The 13,914-nt window shown below is 53.2% G+C and overlaps 1 protein-coding gene and 2 long non-coding RNA genes across 3 annotated transcripts in view; 2 read left to right on the forward strand and 1 right to left on the reverse strand.

Annotated features, from left to right (window-relative positions):
- The window catches only part of FAM107A (family with sequence similarity 107 member A), a 32,591-nt gene extending 21,410 nt beyond the window's left edge, over positions 1-11,181 (reverse strand). Inside the window, exon 1 of the mRNA XM_080382936.1 lies at positions 11,067-11,181. Coding sequence (XP_080239062.1) covers positions 11,067-11,090 — 24 coding nt within the window. The 5' untranslated portion in view covers positions 11,091-11,181. The remainder of the gene's footprint in view (positions 1-11,066) is intronic.
- The window catches only part of LOC308062058, a 66,385-nt gene that overhangs the window by 23,271 nt on the left and 29,200 nt on the right, over positions 1-13,914 (forward strand). The window lies entirely within an intron of this gene.
- The window catches only part of LOC308062057, a 28,153-nt gene that overhangs the window by 11,451 nt on the left and 2,788 nt on the right, over positions 1-13,914 (forward strand). Inside the window, exon 2 of the long non-coding RNA XR_013927455.1 lies at positions 1,197-11,826. This is a non-coding gene — a long non-coding RNA (uncharacterized lncRNA). The remainder of the gene's footprint in view (positions 1-1,196; positions 11,827-13,914) is intronic.

Genomic DNA, 13,914 nt, shown 5'->3' on the forward strand with positions numbered 1-13,914 from the left:
AAGAGGAAGATGGCTCTGGGGCAGCCCACAGCTAGTCCTCATTGCTAGGGCTGTACATCAGATTGGCTTGTAGCCGCTGATTTACTTTGCTAGTGATGTTGGCTGCTGGCTGTCATTTTTCTAGGCAATTGCTGTGGCACCAGGAGCTTTCTTGTGTGGACATGTCTCCTGTGTATTAAACAACTCCAGACATGTCAACTGAGTGCCCAACACAAATACTGGCTTTTCCATGGTTGTGTAATGCAGCCAGCTGACATTGCAATGACAGTGAGATAACGCTGCTGCCAAGATGGGCTTGCTGGCCGCAGCGCTGGGGAGCCTTGATGCTGTGAATTACGGAGCAGGCAGCTCTGCCTGGCCCTGCCTGCCTGTATCTTTATTAAATCTCCACTCTCAGCACAGGGTTGGGAGTGCAGCGTCACTGACAGTCATGTCTGGGCTCCCGATCTACAGACAAAATTCTGTCCTTGCTGAAGTCACCCGGGGCTGGGACTTGAAAGCAGATAACATTTCATTTCCCACGGCAGGGCAGTGCTGGAGGCTGGTTAAATATTTCTTCCACTGGGTTAATGCTAGATGTTGGCTGAGGTGCCGCTTGTGGTGGTGGGACCGGCTGGGCAGCTCAGCCCTCCCTCGAACTCTGTGCGCCCCGGCCCCCAGCACAAACTTCGTGCAATCCCATTACAACCTAAGAAGTCGTGCTGGCTGCGCTGTGGCGGTGACCTTGGTGGTGGCAAAGCCAAGGGCAGGGGACCTGTAGGCTGGTCAGAGCTCTGCCTGGTCCCTGATACCCCATCACCTCTGTGGCACGGTGTGGCTGGAAACACTCCTGCTAATCTCTGCTTGAGCCGTCAGTGTGTTTGCAGAGCAGGATGGCTTCTTGCACCTCCTCGCTCACAGAGGGGAGTTAATGATTCCCAGATGATAAAGACTTTTGCCTGCTCCCCAGGGGACAAAGCCGACCCAGCTGGGCAGGGGGATGGGTACCACAGGAGTCAGAGGGCTTCATTTGTCACCTTGAGGGCTTGGATGGGGAGGGTGTATTGCAGTAAATGGACAGAAAATGCCTACTGTTTCCCCAAAATTTCTTTTTCCATGTGAAAATCCCTTCTGTGTGCAGTCCAACTGCATCTTGCCAGGGGTAAGACGTAGTGATAAAATCTGGCATCGCATAGTAATACTATGTGCCTCTGCAGGTGAGCAGGACAGACGCGTGTGCCGGGTAGATGAAGGAGAAGCTGCCTCAAGCCCATCTGGTGCTTCCATCAATGGCAGCAGCAACCAGCCTGCAGTGGCCCCGGCCAGGGAATTTCTCCAGCAAGAGAGGGAGGATCCTGGAGACACTGCTGATGGGAGCAGGTACGACTTCCAATCTGCAGGCCAGCTCCTGCATGGGATCCCCAGCCCGCTTTGACCATGTCAGTGAGGACACCTACCACTTGAGCTGGAATTAGCCTGGCTATTAAGTGGGATTAAATGCAACAAAGGAACACGAAGTATAAATAGTAAGTAGTTTCATGCTGTACTTTTACTGTTCTATGTTACTCTCAAACATCCTGGGCATCATTACATCCCAGCAGGACCATTCCTGGCCCTGACTGATGCACAGCAAAGAGCTCCTGCAGCAAATGTCTGCAGGCAGTTTCACAGGTGTAGGCTGCTTTGAACCACCAGCTCTAAGCAGGCATCCTCCTCCGTGGCTCCCTGCTCGGGGAGGACAATGCTCCTAGTGCAGCTTAAAGCCAGCCTCCCTGTATAAACCATTAATCAGTGTTGTCTACGTGTGGGTGCTTTAATATTTACTTGCAGCAAAATTGATAGCTGGTAATTCTGGACCATGCTTTTGCTTTGATGAAAGTGATTAGGGAAATGAGCCGTCAGCATGGTCAGAGCCTGAGCTATGGAAAGGGTGACGAGGATGGCTTCAGGCAGGTTCAGATCAATACAGGTGCTATTAAGGTGCAGTATCATAGCGTCTGTATTGCACTGTGGCCGAAGTCTGAGCTAATAAATTAAGCAAGCAATTGCTGCAATCAGATCACGGTGATAAAGAGATATTAAAGTGGGCAAAATGCCATGCAGGCTGAGACCTGATATGAACCTCCTCCAGGCTTGGTTTTGTGAGGGAGGCACCCTTAGCAGGGTTGGAAGTTGCCTAACCTAGCTGGGAGTAGATGGGCTCAGAGAAAGGTACTTTGTCCATAAGGTGCTGCAGCAGCTGCTGACATCGGTGTTCAATGAATGACCACATCCCTTGATTAAAATAGTCTTAATTGCTTAACCCAGAGGTTTTGAAAGAAGTTGCCATGACTTGGAACAAGGCATTGATGGATGGCAGATTGAAACTGGCGTTTCTGTGTGTGATGAAGCCACAAAATATGCGATCTAGAGGTTAGCCAAACTGTACTCTACCACTGCCTTCAACTAGCCCCAAATACCTCTTGCTGCTCCTGCTGGTGCTTTGTATGGAAATATCTCTTGTATGCTCCTGGATGCTGTGATACTGTCTAAGCTATTGCCCAAATCTCCTGTGTTATTGCCCATTCTGGTCTATCTGTGCTCATTTGCTGCAGCTGGAACTGATCCAGAGATCTCAATGAAATCATCCACTGGAAGAAACTTTTGAGGATTAGTAAGACTTTTTCCCCATCTGTGATGTCAATGCACAAAAATCTGTCAGCCTGATTGTTCTGCTGCAAAGTCTTGCCATGTGAGGCGTTGAGGCTTATTTGATTCAGCAAGCTGGTGCACGTGTTTGCCGAGATGATACCATTTTCTTGTTAAGGAGAAACACAGATAAAATCAGCAGCGTGTCCCAGTGCCTAATACCCCTGCTAATTCCCCACTGGCCTTGATGGGAGGAAGTACTGGAGTTCGGATGAATTTCCCAAATTTCTTGAGGGCTAGGAGAGGCAGTGTACCACCTTGCTCCCCCCCGGAGCTGGCAGACCGGGCTCTGCCTTCCCGGTGATGGTCACAATGTAGCCGCTATCAAGGCTATTGTGAGAAACTGTGGGCTCCTCTCTCTTGCAAAAGCAGAGCAATGCTGGGTTCGGGAGGGTTATTGCCTGGCAGGGAGCTTGACCGTGCACATTCCTCTGCTCCCAGCTCATGATGGGACACTGTTACTTTGGCAGGTTTTGCAACTGGGACTGGCAGGCACCCAGGTGTCAGTGTCCAGGCACATTCCGGCACTCCTGAGCCAGCAGCTGTGGAATCTGCTCCCTTGTCGTGGGGAGGGGTCTCAGCAGGGTCTCTGAACCACCCCTGCACCCAGTGCTTGCTCCAGCCCAATGCCCAGCCCCATCGCTCCCCGTCCCGGGCTGCCTGACCTTGTCCAGCCCTCCATGCACACCTGCCTGGCGGTGAGCAGGTTTTTCAAGTGAAGCTGCAAGCTTGGATTACTCCTGGCACTCGGCCACAGCCATAGCTCGTTTCACTAACATATTGCAAAGGACTCTTAAGTAATATCAAGTTTTTGGTGTAACATTTCGTTACCGGTCTTTTGACCTCTGCAAGTCTGCAGCACGTCTTGGGCTAAAGCAGAGCTGAGGGCAGTTGCTTGTGGCCACTCTCACGAGGGCAACCAGCAGCCTCAGGGATTTTTTGGCTACAGCAATTTGTAAATTTAGGCTTGCGGAAGGGGTCCGGGCTCTCAGGCTGGATACGGGGCCAGGCTCACGTCACTGCAGCTCCCGCGCCGCTCTTGGGGAGCACCAGCCAGGTGGCCACTTTGCTGCCTAGTCGAGTGGAAAATTGCAAATGCTTCAAATAGCGCTCGGTGTTATTTTATTCATAAAGAAAACACAATTTGACACAGATGAGTGCTGCGCTGACCTCTGCCTGCCTTTGTCACCAGTGCCACTCCCCTCTCAAAGCCTGGTGGCGGGGCTGGCCCCAGAAGGCAAGCACAGCCCTCCTGTAGCCACGTAAGCTGGAAAATCGAGTCTGATTTCATAGACTGCTCAAGAAGAAGTGCAAAAAAAGCTAAAGCGTGGAAGCAGAAGCATGGGACGGGGAGCTTGCTGGGGCTGCCAGCCCCAGGACAGGGAGCCCCGCTGAACTCCCCGCTGGGGCTGAGCAAATGCTCCCTGGCTGCACGGGGCGATGCACCGGAGCTCAGCCGAAAATTTCTTGGAGATTAATGAGAGCAATCAGTGACAGGGCTCAGCCCCACGGCAACAGGTGTGCAAGGCTCATTTGTCAGCATTCAAGCTGACTGCAAAGCCCGACATCCCTCTGTGAAGTGCTTGGGGAGACTCCCAGCAGCTCCCCAGCACAAACCAGAGCATCACATCCATCCATCGGCGTGGTGCCAATGGACCTGCTATTCTCCCCTGGTCCTAAGGAAATCCTCGCCTGCCGTTCAGTGCTTTTTAATCTGGTCCCTTGCAATATGCAGAGCACATAATGCCACTGGATGCCAGGACAAAGTCATATTCTCACCCTGCTATCTGTTGGCAATAGCTGCATCACCCACATCAGTGTTGTTAGCAGCAGTTAAGCTGTTGCTATGGATAAACCATTTTTTACCTGTCTCAGGAGCTTATTTTTGCCCTGTGCTGGAGGTGTGGTACCACTGATGATGTGAAAGACTGCTCCACTATTTCTGTGGATACTGCTGACTGCATGGGAAGAGCATCAGTCACTGGCATGAAAGAGCTCCAGCAGTTTTGAAGTGTATTGCTGTCATGCTGCAGAGAGACCATTAAGATACTCTAAAGTGCCTTGAAGAATTGCATTTTGCAAAAAGTGAGGCTTATACCACATGATTAATAGGGACAGCATTTCTTTCTGGCACTGCACCACGCTGTCCTAGAGCCACCAGGCTCCAGTGGCATCATCAGTGCATTTCACAACTAGGGACTATATGTTAGGGGCCAAGGATAGTGCTGCCATCAGATATTGCTCTTCCAACACCACCTTGTTGTGCTCTTTACCTGTCCAGGGTCACTAGAATTGGTCCCTAGCTTAGAAAAATGGGCTTTGTGAAAAATAAGGGCAGAAATGTCCCGGCAGCCCCAGGCACTGCTCATAGGGGTGGCCTGTCCCCTGCAGGCAGCATGAGTCGGTGGCAGCTGGCTGGGTCCTGTGTGAGGGGGACCCCAAAAGAAAGGGGCCAAAAGGAAGGAGGTTTTGTTGTTATCCGGGATGAGATGCCACCCACCAGGCTGCCCACCACCACAGGCTGCAAATGGAGGAGGCAGTATCCCCGTTATCGCAGGGTTCATGAGGAGGCAGCAGATGCCACTTGAACAAGCTCCCCAGGAGCAGAGCAAAGCAGTGAAGCCTTTAATTGCTTTAATCCATTTTTATTTGAGGAGTGCTGAGCCATCCCAGCCCTGGCAGCTGCTGCGTTTTCCATGCAGTGATCTTCCTGCTCTCCCCACAAGTGCGTCAGGGACCTCTCTTCAGTCTGAGCCCTCTTCCATGGTTCCCTTGCAGCCCCAGATGCTGCAGGCAGCATTGGCCGGTGCTGGCCAGCCTCTGCCCTTCCTCTGGAGGGGCTGGCTGCATGCTGCTCTGCATTCTGCCCAGCACCCTCAACCACAGATCAACCCCCTGTATCACATCTTCTCATGTACCGACTGGTAAGATGTGCTCAGTTGCCCTGCTGGCATGGGGGCTGCATGTCCTGCTTGTGTGCACACCCCCGTGATGCTTCAGGGCACGCTCAGCTGTCTGGAGAGTCCATATGGGTATCATGGCAGCTGTTCTGCACCGTGATGAAGGGTGCAAGCACACAGGCTGCTGATCCAGGGCAGCTGCAGAAGCAGCAGTGCAGACTGGGGAAGGCAGAGCCTTAAACTGGGGCAGCTGTGCCCAAATTAGTTCCCTGCCTGCACTGAGCCTGTATAAGCTCTCTCAAGACCAAGATATCAGTATCTCTGGAGGGATGGGGTTGTGTTAGGTGTTGGGGCTGGTTTGTCTGTGCTGTCTGGATACTCGGGATGGAGAAGTTAGCAATAAAGCTGTGATCTCTTTCCAGGAGCCAGAGCAGCCTACTGTAACAAGTTTAGCTTATGAGGACTGGGGTGCTACAGCATTTTCTTTTACTTTGTTTGAAAGCTACAAAAGCCTGGAGTGGTAAAGTCACCACCTGTGGGACTTTAAAGGGCTGAAGAGGAGGAAGGCAAGAAGAGGCAGGATGAGGTCACCTTAGAGGGCTTCTGTTTTGGTTTTGGGACTTGCTGTGGCCCAGCTCTCCCCCTCTGGGCTCTGCTGTGTCAGACAGGTGAGAGGACATACTGGTGTTTGCTGTCTTGTGTGCTTGACCTGTTATTTTCTGGGCATATAATATTTTTGTCCAGAAATGGGCTTTCCATTGATGATCTCCCCAATCTCGTGAGGCACTTGGGGACTTCCCTTGTGTGCAAAGTCATCAGCTCTTGTTCCTGCTGCTCTAAACCAGGGCTTGTTGCAGGCAGCACACAGCAAACCCTTCCCCAAGCAGTGCAGTGCTCCAGGACACTGAAACTTTGTGGTACCCAGTTGCCATATTATTTTTGGGTTTGCTCCCAGGGCCAGTGGCAGCAAACAACTGGTGACGTTTGTGACTGTCAGTGGGACTTGTTATGCTTGTGGGTCTTGGCACCTGTAGCCCCTCTTGCTGAAAGCAGAGCGGCAGCCCTGGCTGGTGAGGTGGGATGGCAGATACTCCAGCAGCAGAGCAGACAGGGTCCCTCAGAGGGCTCTTGTGCCTCCTGGGCACAGCGATGCTTTGAAAGAGCTGGCAGGGACACTGGCTACCGGCTTTCTGAAATAGCTGTCAGAGAGAGCCAGGAAAATCCCGCTGTGCCTGCCGGTCTGCAGAGCATGATGGGGCAGCTGATGTCCCAGCCTGCTGCCTTGGGGGCTGCAGCCCTGTAACGTCCCCTCTCATGTAGAGGGGCTGCTGGACCATGGGGCCTCTTCTGGGTGTCACAGGCTGCTGCATTTCATACCTCTTTGTCTTTCTGTGATTGAGCTCTTCCGTCGCTTCTGGGAGCAGTTTGGGCCTTAATTCCTCATCTCATTTTTTAAGTGGTTTCAATTCCAGCTGCTGCTCATGCTGGTAGCTGAATGGAAGATGCTGGTGATGACAGGTCCTGGGGCTGCCTCCTTTGGCATTGTGTGATCCCTGTACAAGGACAGCCACCATCCTGGTCCCTTCATGGCAGTTTCTTCCCTGTGCTCTGCTGCACTGGCATGAAACAGCCCTTTTCTTTCTCATTATAAACCTCTCCTCTGCTGGCCAAAGACACAGCTCCTCTTGTTTGCCTTGCTCCCGTGCTTTCCAAAACAAGGGCCCAGGATTTCTGTAGTCGGGATAAGAGTTTATAAGTTCTTGAATGATGAGAACCAGCTTTTTGGTCCATCTGGATCTTTCATTTAATAATATAGACCATTTTAAGCATCCCTATAAATGTTGCCTTGGTGTTTTAGCGCTCTGTTCCCTGTTGGACCGTGGTTTATGCAGCTGGTGCTGATCAAGAAAAGTGATGATGCTGAACGTGGTGGATGCTGCTGTAGCTGGAGTTACCCTGCATGCATGGACCTGGTGCTGGGCTGAGGCCAAGCAGGATGCATGTGTGTGGAGCTAAACTGTTAATGGTTAGTCCCATGGGAGGGATGTCTGCTTTTGGGTGTTCACCTGTGCGTGGGGTCTGGGGAAGGGAGTCCCTTGCTCAGCATTAAGTGGTGCTGGGAAAATGCAACTGCTGCTTTCTGCCTCCTTCAGGATGGGTGGAAAAACTTGAAAATCACAACTTTTATCTTATTTTCTCCCTGCCCTGTGACACCAGCAGATGAATGCCTTTTTGAGACTGAGACCATTCTCCTAATAGATAAGATGACTGACTTCTACGCAGATGCTCAGTAGGAACGTGACCCTGCTATTACCTACAGCAGAGCTGTTGGAAGTGCAGTGGCGCTTATTTACCTGTTTGAGAGCCTCCTCCTCCCACCCGTTAGCAGAGGAATTTTTTTTTAGGACTTGCTTTTCATTCTGGAGCTGAAGTGTTGATTTTTGTAGCCTTCACCTCCTTTTATTGTGTGAATAATGTGTGTGGTTGCTGGTGAGAAAACTTCACGAAGTGCAGTTAAGTGTGTTGGTGAAACAGCTTGGCAGCAGCCAGAGTTGGTCTGAAATAGGGCTCTGCTCTGGGCCAGCTGTGTTGGGGTGGCTGAGGGGCACTGTGTGTCCTGGGCCACCTCCCTTGTGCCCTGAAGAGGAGAGTGGATGAAAGACCAGAGAGTATGTCCTGTGTGAGCTGGGACACAGGCAATAGCAGTTCTCTGGCCAGGCCGAGGGGATACCCTCGCCAGTGGGCTGGGTTTGGTTTGTGGGGAAATCCTAGCAGCATCTCCCAGAAGCGCTGGTCCTCTCCTGCAGTGCTCAGACAGAGGAGTTTTAAAGGATGCTCTCAAAGCCCCGGTTTTCAGCATGGGCAGCCAGGTACTGTCGTTTGCCTGAACAAGCAGAGCCTCTTGTGCTGGCGTGCTGCCTCTTGTTGTTTTAAACCATCCACAGAGCAAAGCTCCCTGCTCAGCAGCAAAGGCTAATCTCAGCTCATCTGACATTAGTGTAAACTGACACTCTTGGGAATTTGGGGACAGAAAACTTTCCCTGGGGAGACTGCCGCAATGCAAACCCTGCCTTGAGAAAATGGGGAGAAAAGCAGTGGAGAGTTGTAGCCACCTGGAAACAACCCCCTCCGCTGCCTGGGGGTCTGGGAGCATCTGCCTGGGCAGCCTGGGGAGCTGCTGCCTGGGAGGCTGTGCTTGCAGGGTTATTTGGAAGTGGTTTGCTGCGGATTTGGAGGGATGTTAGCTGCATTCCTGAGCCCGGTGGGGCTGGTGCTCTGCAGAGCAGAGGGCTCGGCAGGGAATCGGCTCTGGCTCTGCAGCACCCCTGAACCCAGCCCCCGTCAAAGTCCTTGCCTTGAAGCGAAGGGTACTGCGGCAGGGGACTGTCTTGCTGGAGCCCTGCCGTTGGCTTGGACCCGCGGGACGGCGGTGATACCAGAACAGGTTTTTTGGGAGCAACTGCAGCCTTTGAGAGTGGAAGTGTCCATGGAGTCATGCTGGCAGCCTTTCCGGTCCCTTTTGTTGTGGAGCTGGGGGTTGCCTTGCACTCCACAATCCACTACTGTAATCCCCTTGGAGTGCTGCTCTGGTCTAAACTTAAAAGGGGTGCAGCTGAGACTGCTAATGCTGGCAGCACTGGCAAGGTGCTGAGCCTTCCTCCCACCCTGTGCTCCTGTGCAGGACCTCTCTGGGCTATAGCTGGAGAATGGAGTCATGCCTGGCAGACCCTCCTGGGCTGGTTCTGCAAGGGCTGGGGGAAGGAGAACTTTCCTGCCTGCCACCTGGACCCAGCCTGCTCCCTGGGGAGGGCTGGAGCCTGCTGGTCATGCCTGCGCTGGAAATGCGGCAGCAGGAGCTGTCTTGTTCCCCCCGCCCCCCCCCCCCCCCCATCAGCTTCAGCCTAAGGATAAAGCACCGACCCAGGAGCTGCCAGTCAGATGTCCCTGCTCGGTGCCAGCCGGGCGGTGGCACAGGCTTTTGTCAACCCAGGCAGCATTTGGGAGGCTGAAATGGGAGTGAAGTATCTGACCTTTTGGTGCCCATGGAAGTAAAACTGTCTTGGAGCTTTTTGGGGCTGCCAGCAAGCTGGTGTGCCGGGAGAGCCTGAGCTCCCGGGAGCGTTTCAAAGCCAGATCATTCAGTGCCGGGCTGCGGTGGGGCGGTGCTGTTTTGGAAAGAGGGAGCAATGGGGAAAGCTGTCCAAAAGCGGTCCGGCGTTGGGAGGCCGGCATAGATTGCTTTGTATGCAGCAGGGCTGAACTGGGTGGCTCTGAGCCGAGCCTGAACTAACCAGCTTATTTCTCTGCTTTGAGTAATGCCCCTACAAATGTGCCAAGGCCTGAAGGTCACGGCCACGTGAGTAAAGGTCTGGGGCTTAGCTGTGGGCAGAGCATGGCTCCTCCCGAGTGGGCTGTCGTAGCCCTGAGCCCACTGTGGGCTGGAGCCAGCGTGGCATTGGCCCCTCGGGTGGGTGTCAGAGAAGCAGGGGGCTGGCTGGGAGCAGCACCTCCTGTACCTGGCACTTCTCTGAGGTCTAGGAAAAGAGATTAATGCTTACTAGTCCCACATCGGCCCAGATTTTCCTTCTGGGTGTTGGTAATGCTGGCTAGTGCAACAGTGTCTACCTCTGGTTTTGCAAGAAAGCCCAGCAGGTTTCCGAACATCTGAAAGGCACCTGGTTTGGGTGTGCCTGCCCCTCTGAAGGCCACAGACCATGCTCAGCTGAGCATGCGGGGTCCCTCCTGGGGCAAAGAGTCACTGCTGTCCCCATTGCAATAGACATTACTGACCTAGTGTGGTGCGCGAGTGCATTTCTCTTAGAGCCGGGATGCAAGGTACGGAAGCCTAATACCGGATCAGGGCGTCACAACTGGATAGTGATGATGCATCTCTAGGCACTGATGTCATCAGCCATAAAAGCAAAATGACATCTAACAGCATCCTCAGCACAACCATCTTTAGCTGTCTCTGCACGAGTCTGACTCCGTAAAGCCCTGTTTCCTTTTGGAGCTGTTTGACCACTCTCCCGGGGGGATTTGGAGGAGAGGGAGATGCACGAGGACGCCATGGGACCTGACCCAGCTCCTCCCCGTGCTGGGAGGGAGGTGGCAGTAATTCACAGGCCAAGAAACACTTGGGGCTCACTCTGTACCGTGTCTGTGGGAGACAGCCCACGGGCTGCTGGATATGCTCGGAGCAAGCCTGATGTTTTTCCTCAGAAAGCCAAACTTTGCCTGTCCTCATGCAATGCTCTGATCCCCTCCTTGCTGTCTGGAAAGCCCTGGCAGGCCTTGATGCTGAGCCCATCAAGTGGAATTACTTAATTCAGCCCTGAGGAGTGACACCCACACCCAAGAGTGGGTCCCTTCCCTCTAATCTCTTGCTGCCATCAGCTGCCTGAGCCTGCATGGGGCAAAACAAGCACCGTGTAAGCAGATGGTGCCTTCTCCATCATCCCACCACCGCTTCAGTAGCCCTGAATAAAACTGCCCCGTTACCTTTTTCCCGTGAGCCGCCCCCATGGTCCGACGTATCAGCTATGCTCTGCTCACCCGGGGTGTGGGACCAGCTGGCTCTCCGTGGTCGCTGGCCCCCTTACTCCCAGGCAGATGTGTGGCTGTGCAGCTCCTGGCCCCTCGGTAGCTGCTGTGGGGAGACGAGGGTGAAATCCAGCCTGTCTGCAGCGGGGTCGGGCGGGAAAGCTTGCTTTTCCTCCCTTCTCCCAGCACGTGGAGAACTCATTTTCTTCATGCACCTAACGGCTGGCTCACGCCCAGGCTCTGCCCGGGCACAAAGGCAGCTTTCATGCTGCGGATGCCCAGTTTCTAAGCCGGGATCCGTATTTTGAGAGGCTGTGGAAGATTACAGTAATTGCACTTGACAGGGCAAGATGTCACAGGACGCGGATTCGCCCAGCTGCGGGGCCCCGGCACCCGTTGGTCCTTGCCTGTGGCATCCTTCCTAGCTGCTCCTTTGGTGCTTTGCCGAAATAAACCCATACCCCCAAATAAAAGAGGATTATCCCTCTGCTACCCATCTGCATTGTGGCTCTTGGCTCCTGTTGCAGCACTGGATTTTGCAAACTTTGCTCCTGCAAACACCCCAGCCTGCCTGTTTGCTGCTGCAGTGCTGGAGCCCACCGTGGCCCCCGGGTGAGCCCAGGTTACCCGGAGCTAGGTCCTGGGAGGCCGGGCACGTCAGGGCTTGCTTGTGGTTGCTGAAGTCTCTGGGAGATGCCGCATGGTGAAAACCAGCCAGGTAGGTGTCTATCTCTGCAGTAATACAGCTTTCTGAATGCTAAGGCACTAAAAAATCTCATCTGGGGACTACTGTGCCTGCACCCACCACCCTCTTCACAACTTTTTAAAAACCAAGCAAGTTAAATTTGACTCCTGATGCCATATTTATACCCCTGCCTCCCAGATGCTGGACTTTTGAAATGCTCCAATTGATTTATCAGGACACGGTGGCTTTGGCAGGAATGGCTCTTCGAAACGCTGGCTGCCGATTAAGGTCCCTGCACAGGAGTTACACTTTTAGCTCTTCCTATTTATTGAAAATTGTGAGGTACCTTTAGTAGGTGCTTTGTGATGGATTCATAGTTAATTTTAACTGTCTGTAGTGTGCTGAAACATAAATTTCCTTGATTTTGGCTTTAAACCAAATTTCTAATGTGGATTGCAAAGGGCTATGAAGAGTTTCCTGCGGCTAAAAGGGGCTGGTTGTTTTCTGGGCTGTAGCTGATGCTGTGTGCTGGTTTAGCCCATGCAGCCGCCTTTACAGCTCTTAGGCTGTTTTCAGTTTGGCTTACGAGCGAATCTAGATCCTTTGAGGGGGCTTAAAATAGTTGGCATATTTATACTGGCAGTGCGGCAGGACTGTGTGATGTGAGGGCTGTTGTGTCTGCTGCGTTGTGTTATTTCTCGCTGCTGCCACGGGTAGGGATGATTCAGCGCTTGGGATTAACCGCTGCTGTTGCAGCAGATTTAGGGATCGATTTATGGTGGAGGCTTCCCTTGGTGGGATCAGGTGCACGTTAAGAGCGCAGGAGGATAAGCTGGGATAAAATACTAGAGCTATTGGGGGTTTCCTCTGTGGTGGCTGTGTTTGGGTTTCATTCCAGTTTTGCCTTTGGGAGTTGTTATAGGTGTTACACAATTGATTTCAGGATTTTTCCTTGTTTAAGGAAAACCAGTTGCCTTGCTGGTTTGGGATAGTGGTGCTGGGTTTGGGATCCAGGGTTTCATCCCTAAGGTGGCTGGTGCAGGACAGGCTGTGTCTCTTCCTGGCCTTATCCTGCCAATGCTCCTCACTTCTGCTCCCCTGGGGTGACTCGGGGGCTCAGATAACCGATGTGAACTGCCTGTTTAAAGTGTTGTGTTGTGCTGGGGCAAACCCTGCTGTTAGAGGCAGAAAAGGCTGTGCAGGGCAGCCTGTTACCCTGCACAGCTCCAACAGAAATGCTCCACCCTCACGTTCTGCAAAACTGCTGGTCTGCTTTAAAGAATGGGGAAAAACCAGATACAGTCGTCGGAAATTAAAGTCTGTATATGATGCAGATTTGTCCCTGTCCATGATGAGAGATAAGCCTGGGCCATCACCCACGCGGTCTGATCTCAGCAGCGCTGGTGCTCGGGGAGGTTTTGGGTACAGACGGGGCTGGGGTGAGTGCAGCTGGACACAAGTGGGGGGCAGATGCTCCCCCAGGACCTCCTTGGTGTTGGGTATAAGCATGGGAACCACCCTGGAAAGAGGTCTGTGGGGCTTTGCCAGCCTGCGTTTGGGCAGGGATCCCTCCTTTCCTGGAGGTGCTGGCTGGCCACAGGTTGGGGTGCTGCTCCTGGAGCAAAGCGGGTGTGCGGGTGCCTGCGGTGGGTGCAGCCTGGGCTGTTGTACGCTCCAGGTGGATGCTGACTCCAGCTCTCCCGGTAAAAGGCTCCCACCTATTGGTTATGCTGCACAACTTCAGCCACCTGGACATCAACACGCACATCCATCCCTCCCTCTTTGAGGGCAAAGTCAGGTTGGCACATCCCCCGCCGTATCCTGACCTTTGACGGGGGCGTGCCACAGAAGATTTAGCTTGGATTTAACCCAGGAGAGATGCAACCAGGTGAGGGAAATGCTTTGGTCTGCAAATATTAACCTACATTGCTGCAAGCCATCCCTGTGGCCTTCTGGCCTTATTGTGGCTGTAGGACAGGGTGGAGGCAGGAGCTCCAGGGGGAAACCACCAAGGTCCGAGCATCCCCAGGGATAACTCTGCCCTGTGCCATGTGGGGAAGGGGAGCATCCGTGTGCAGTGCCATGGGATGGGTGATGGTGACACCTGGCTGGTGGCAGAGA

The sequence above is a fragment of the Falco punctatus genome (assembly GCF_963210335.1).
Source record: "Falco punctatus genome assembly, chromosome: 4".
NCBI classification, from domain to species: Eukaryota; Metazoa; Chordata; class Aves; order Falconiformes; family Falconidae; genus Falco; species Falco punctatus.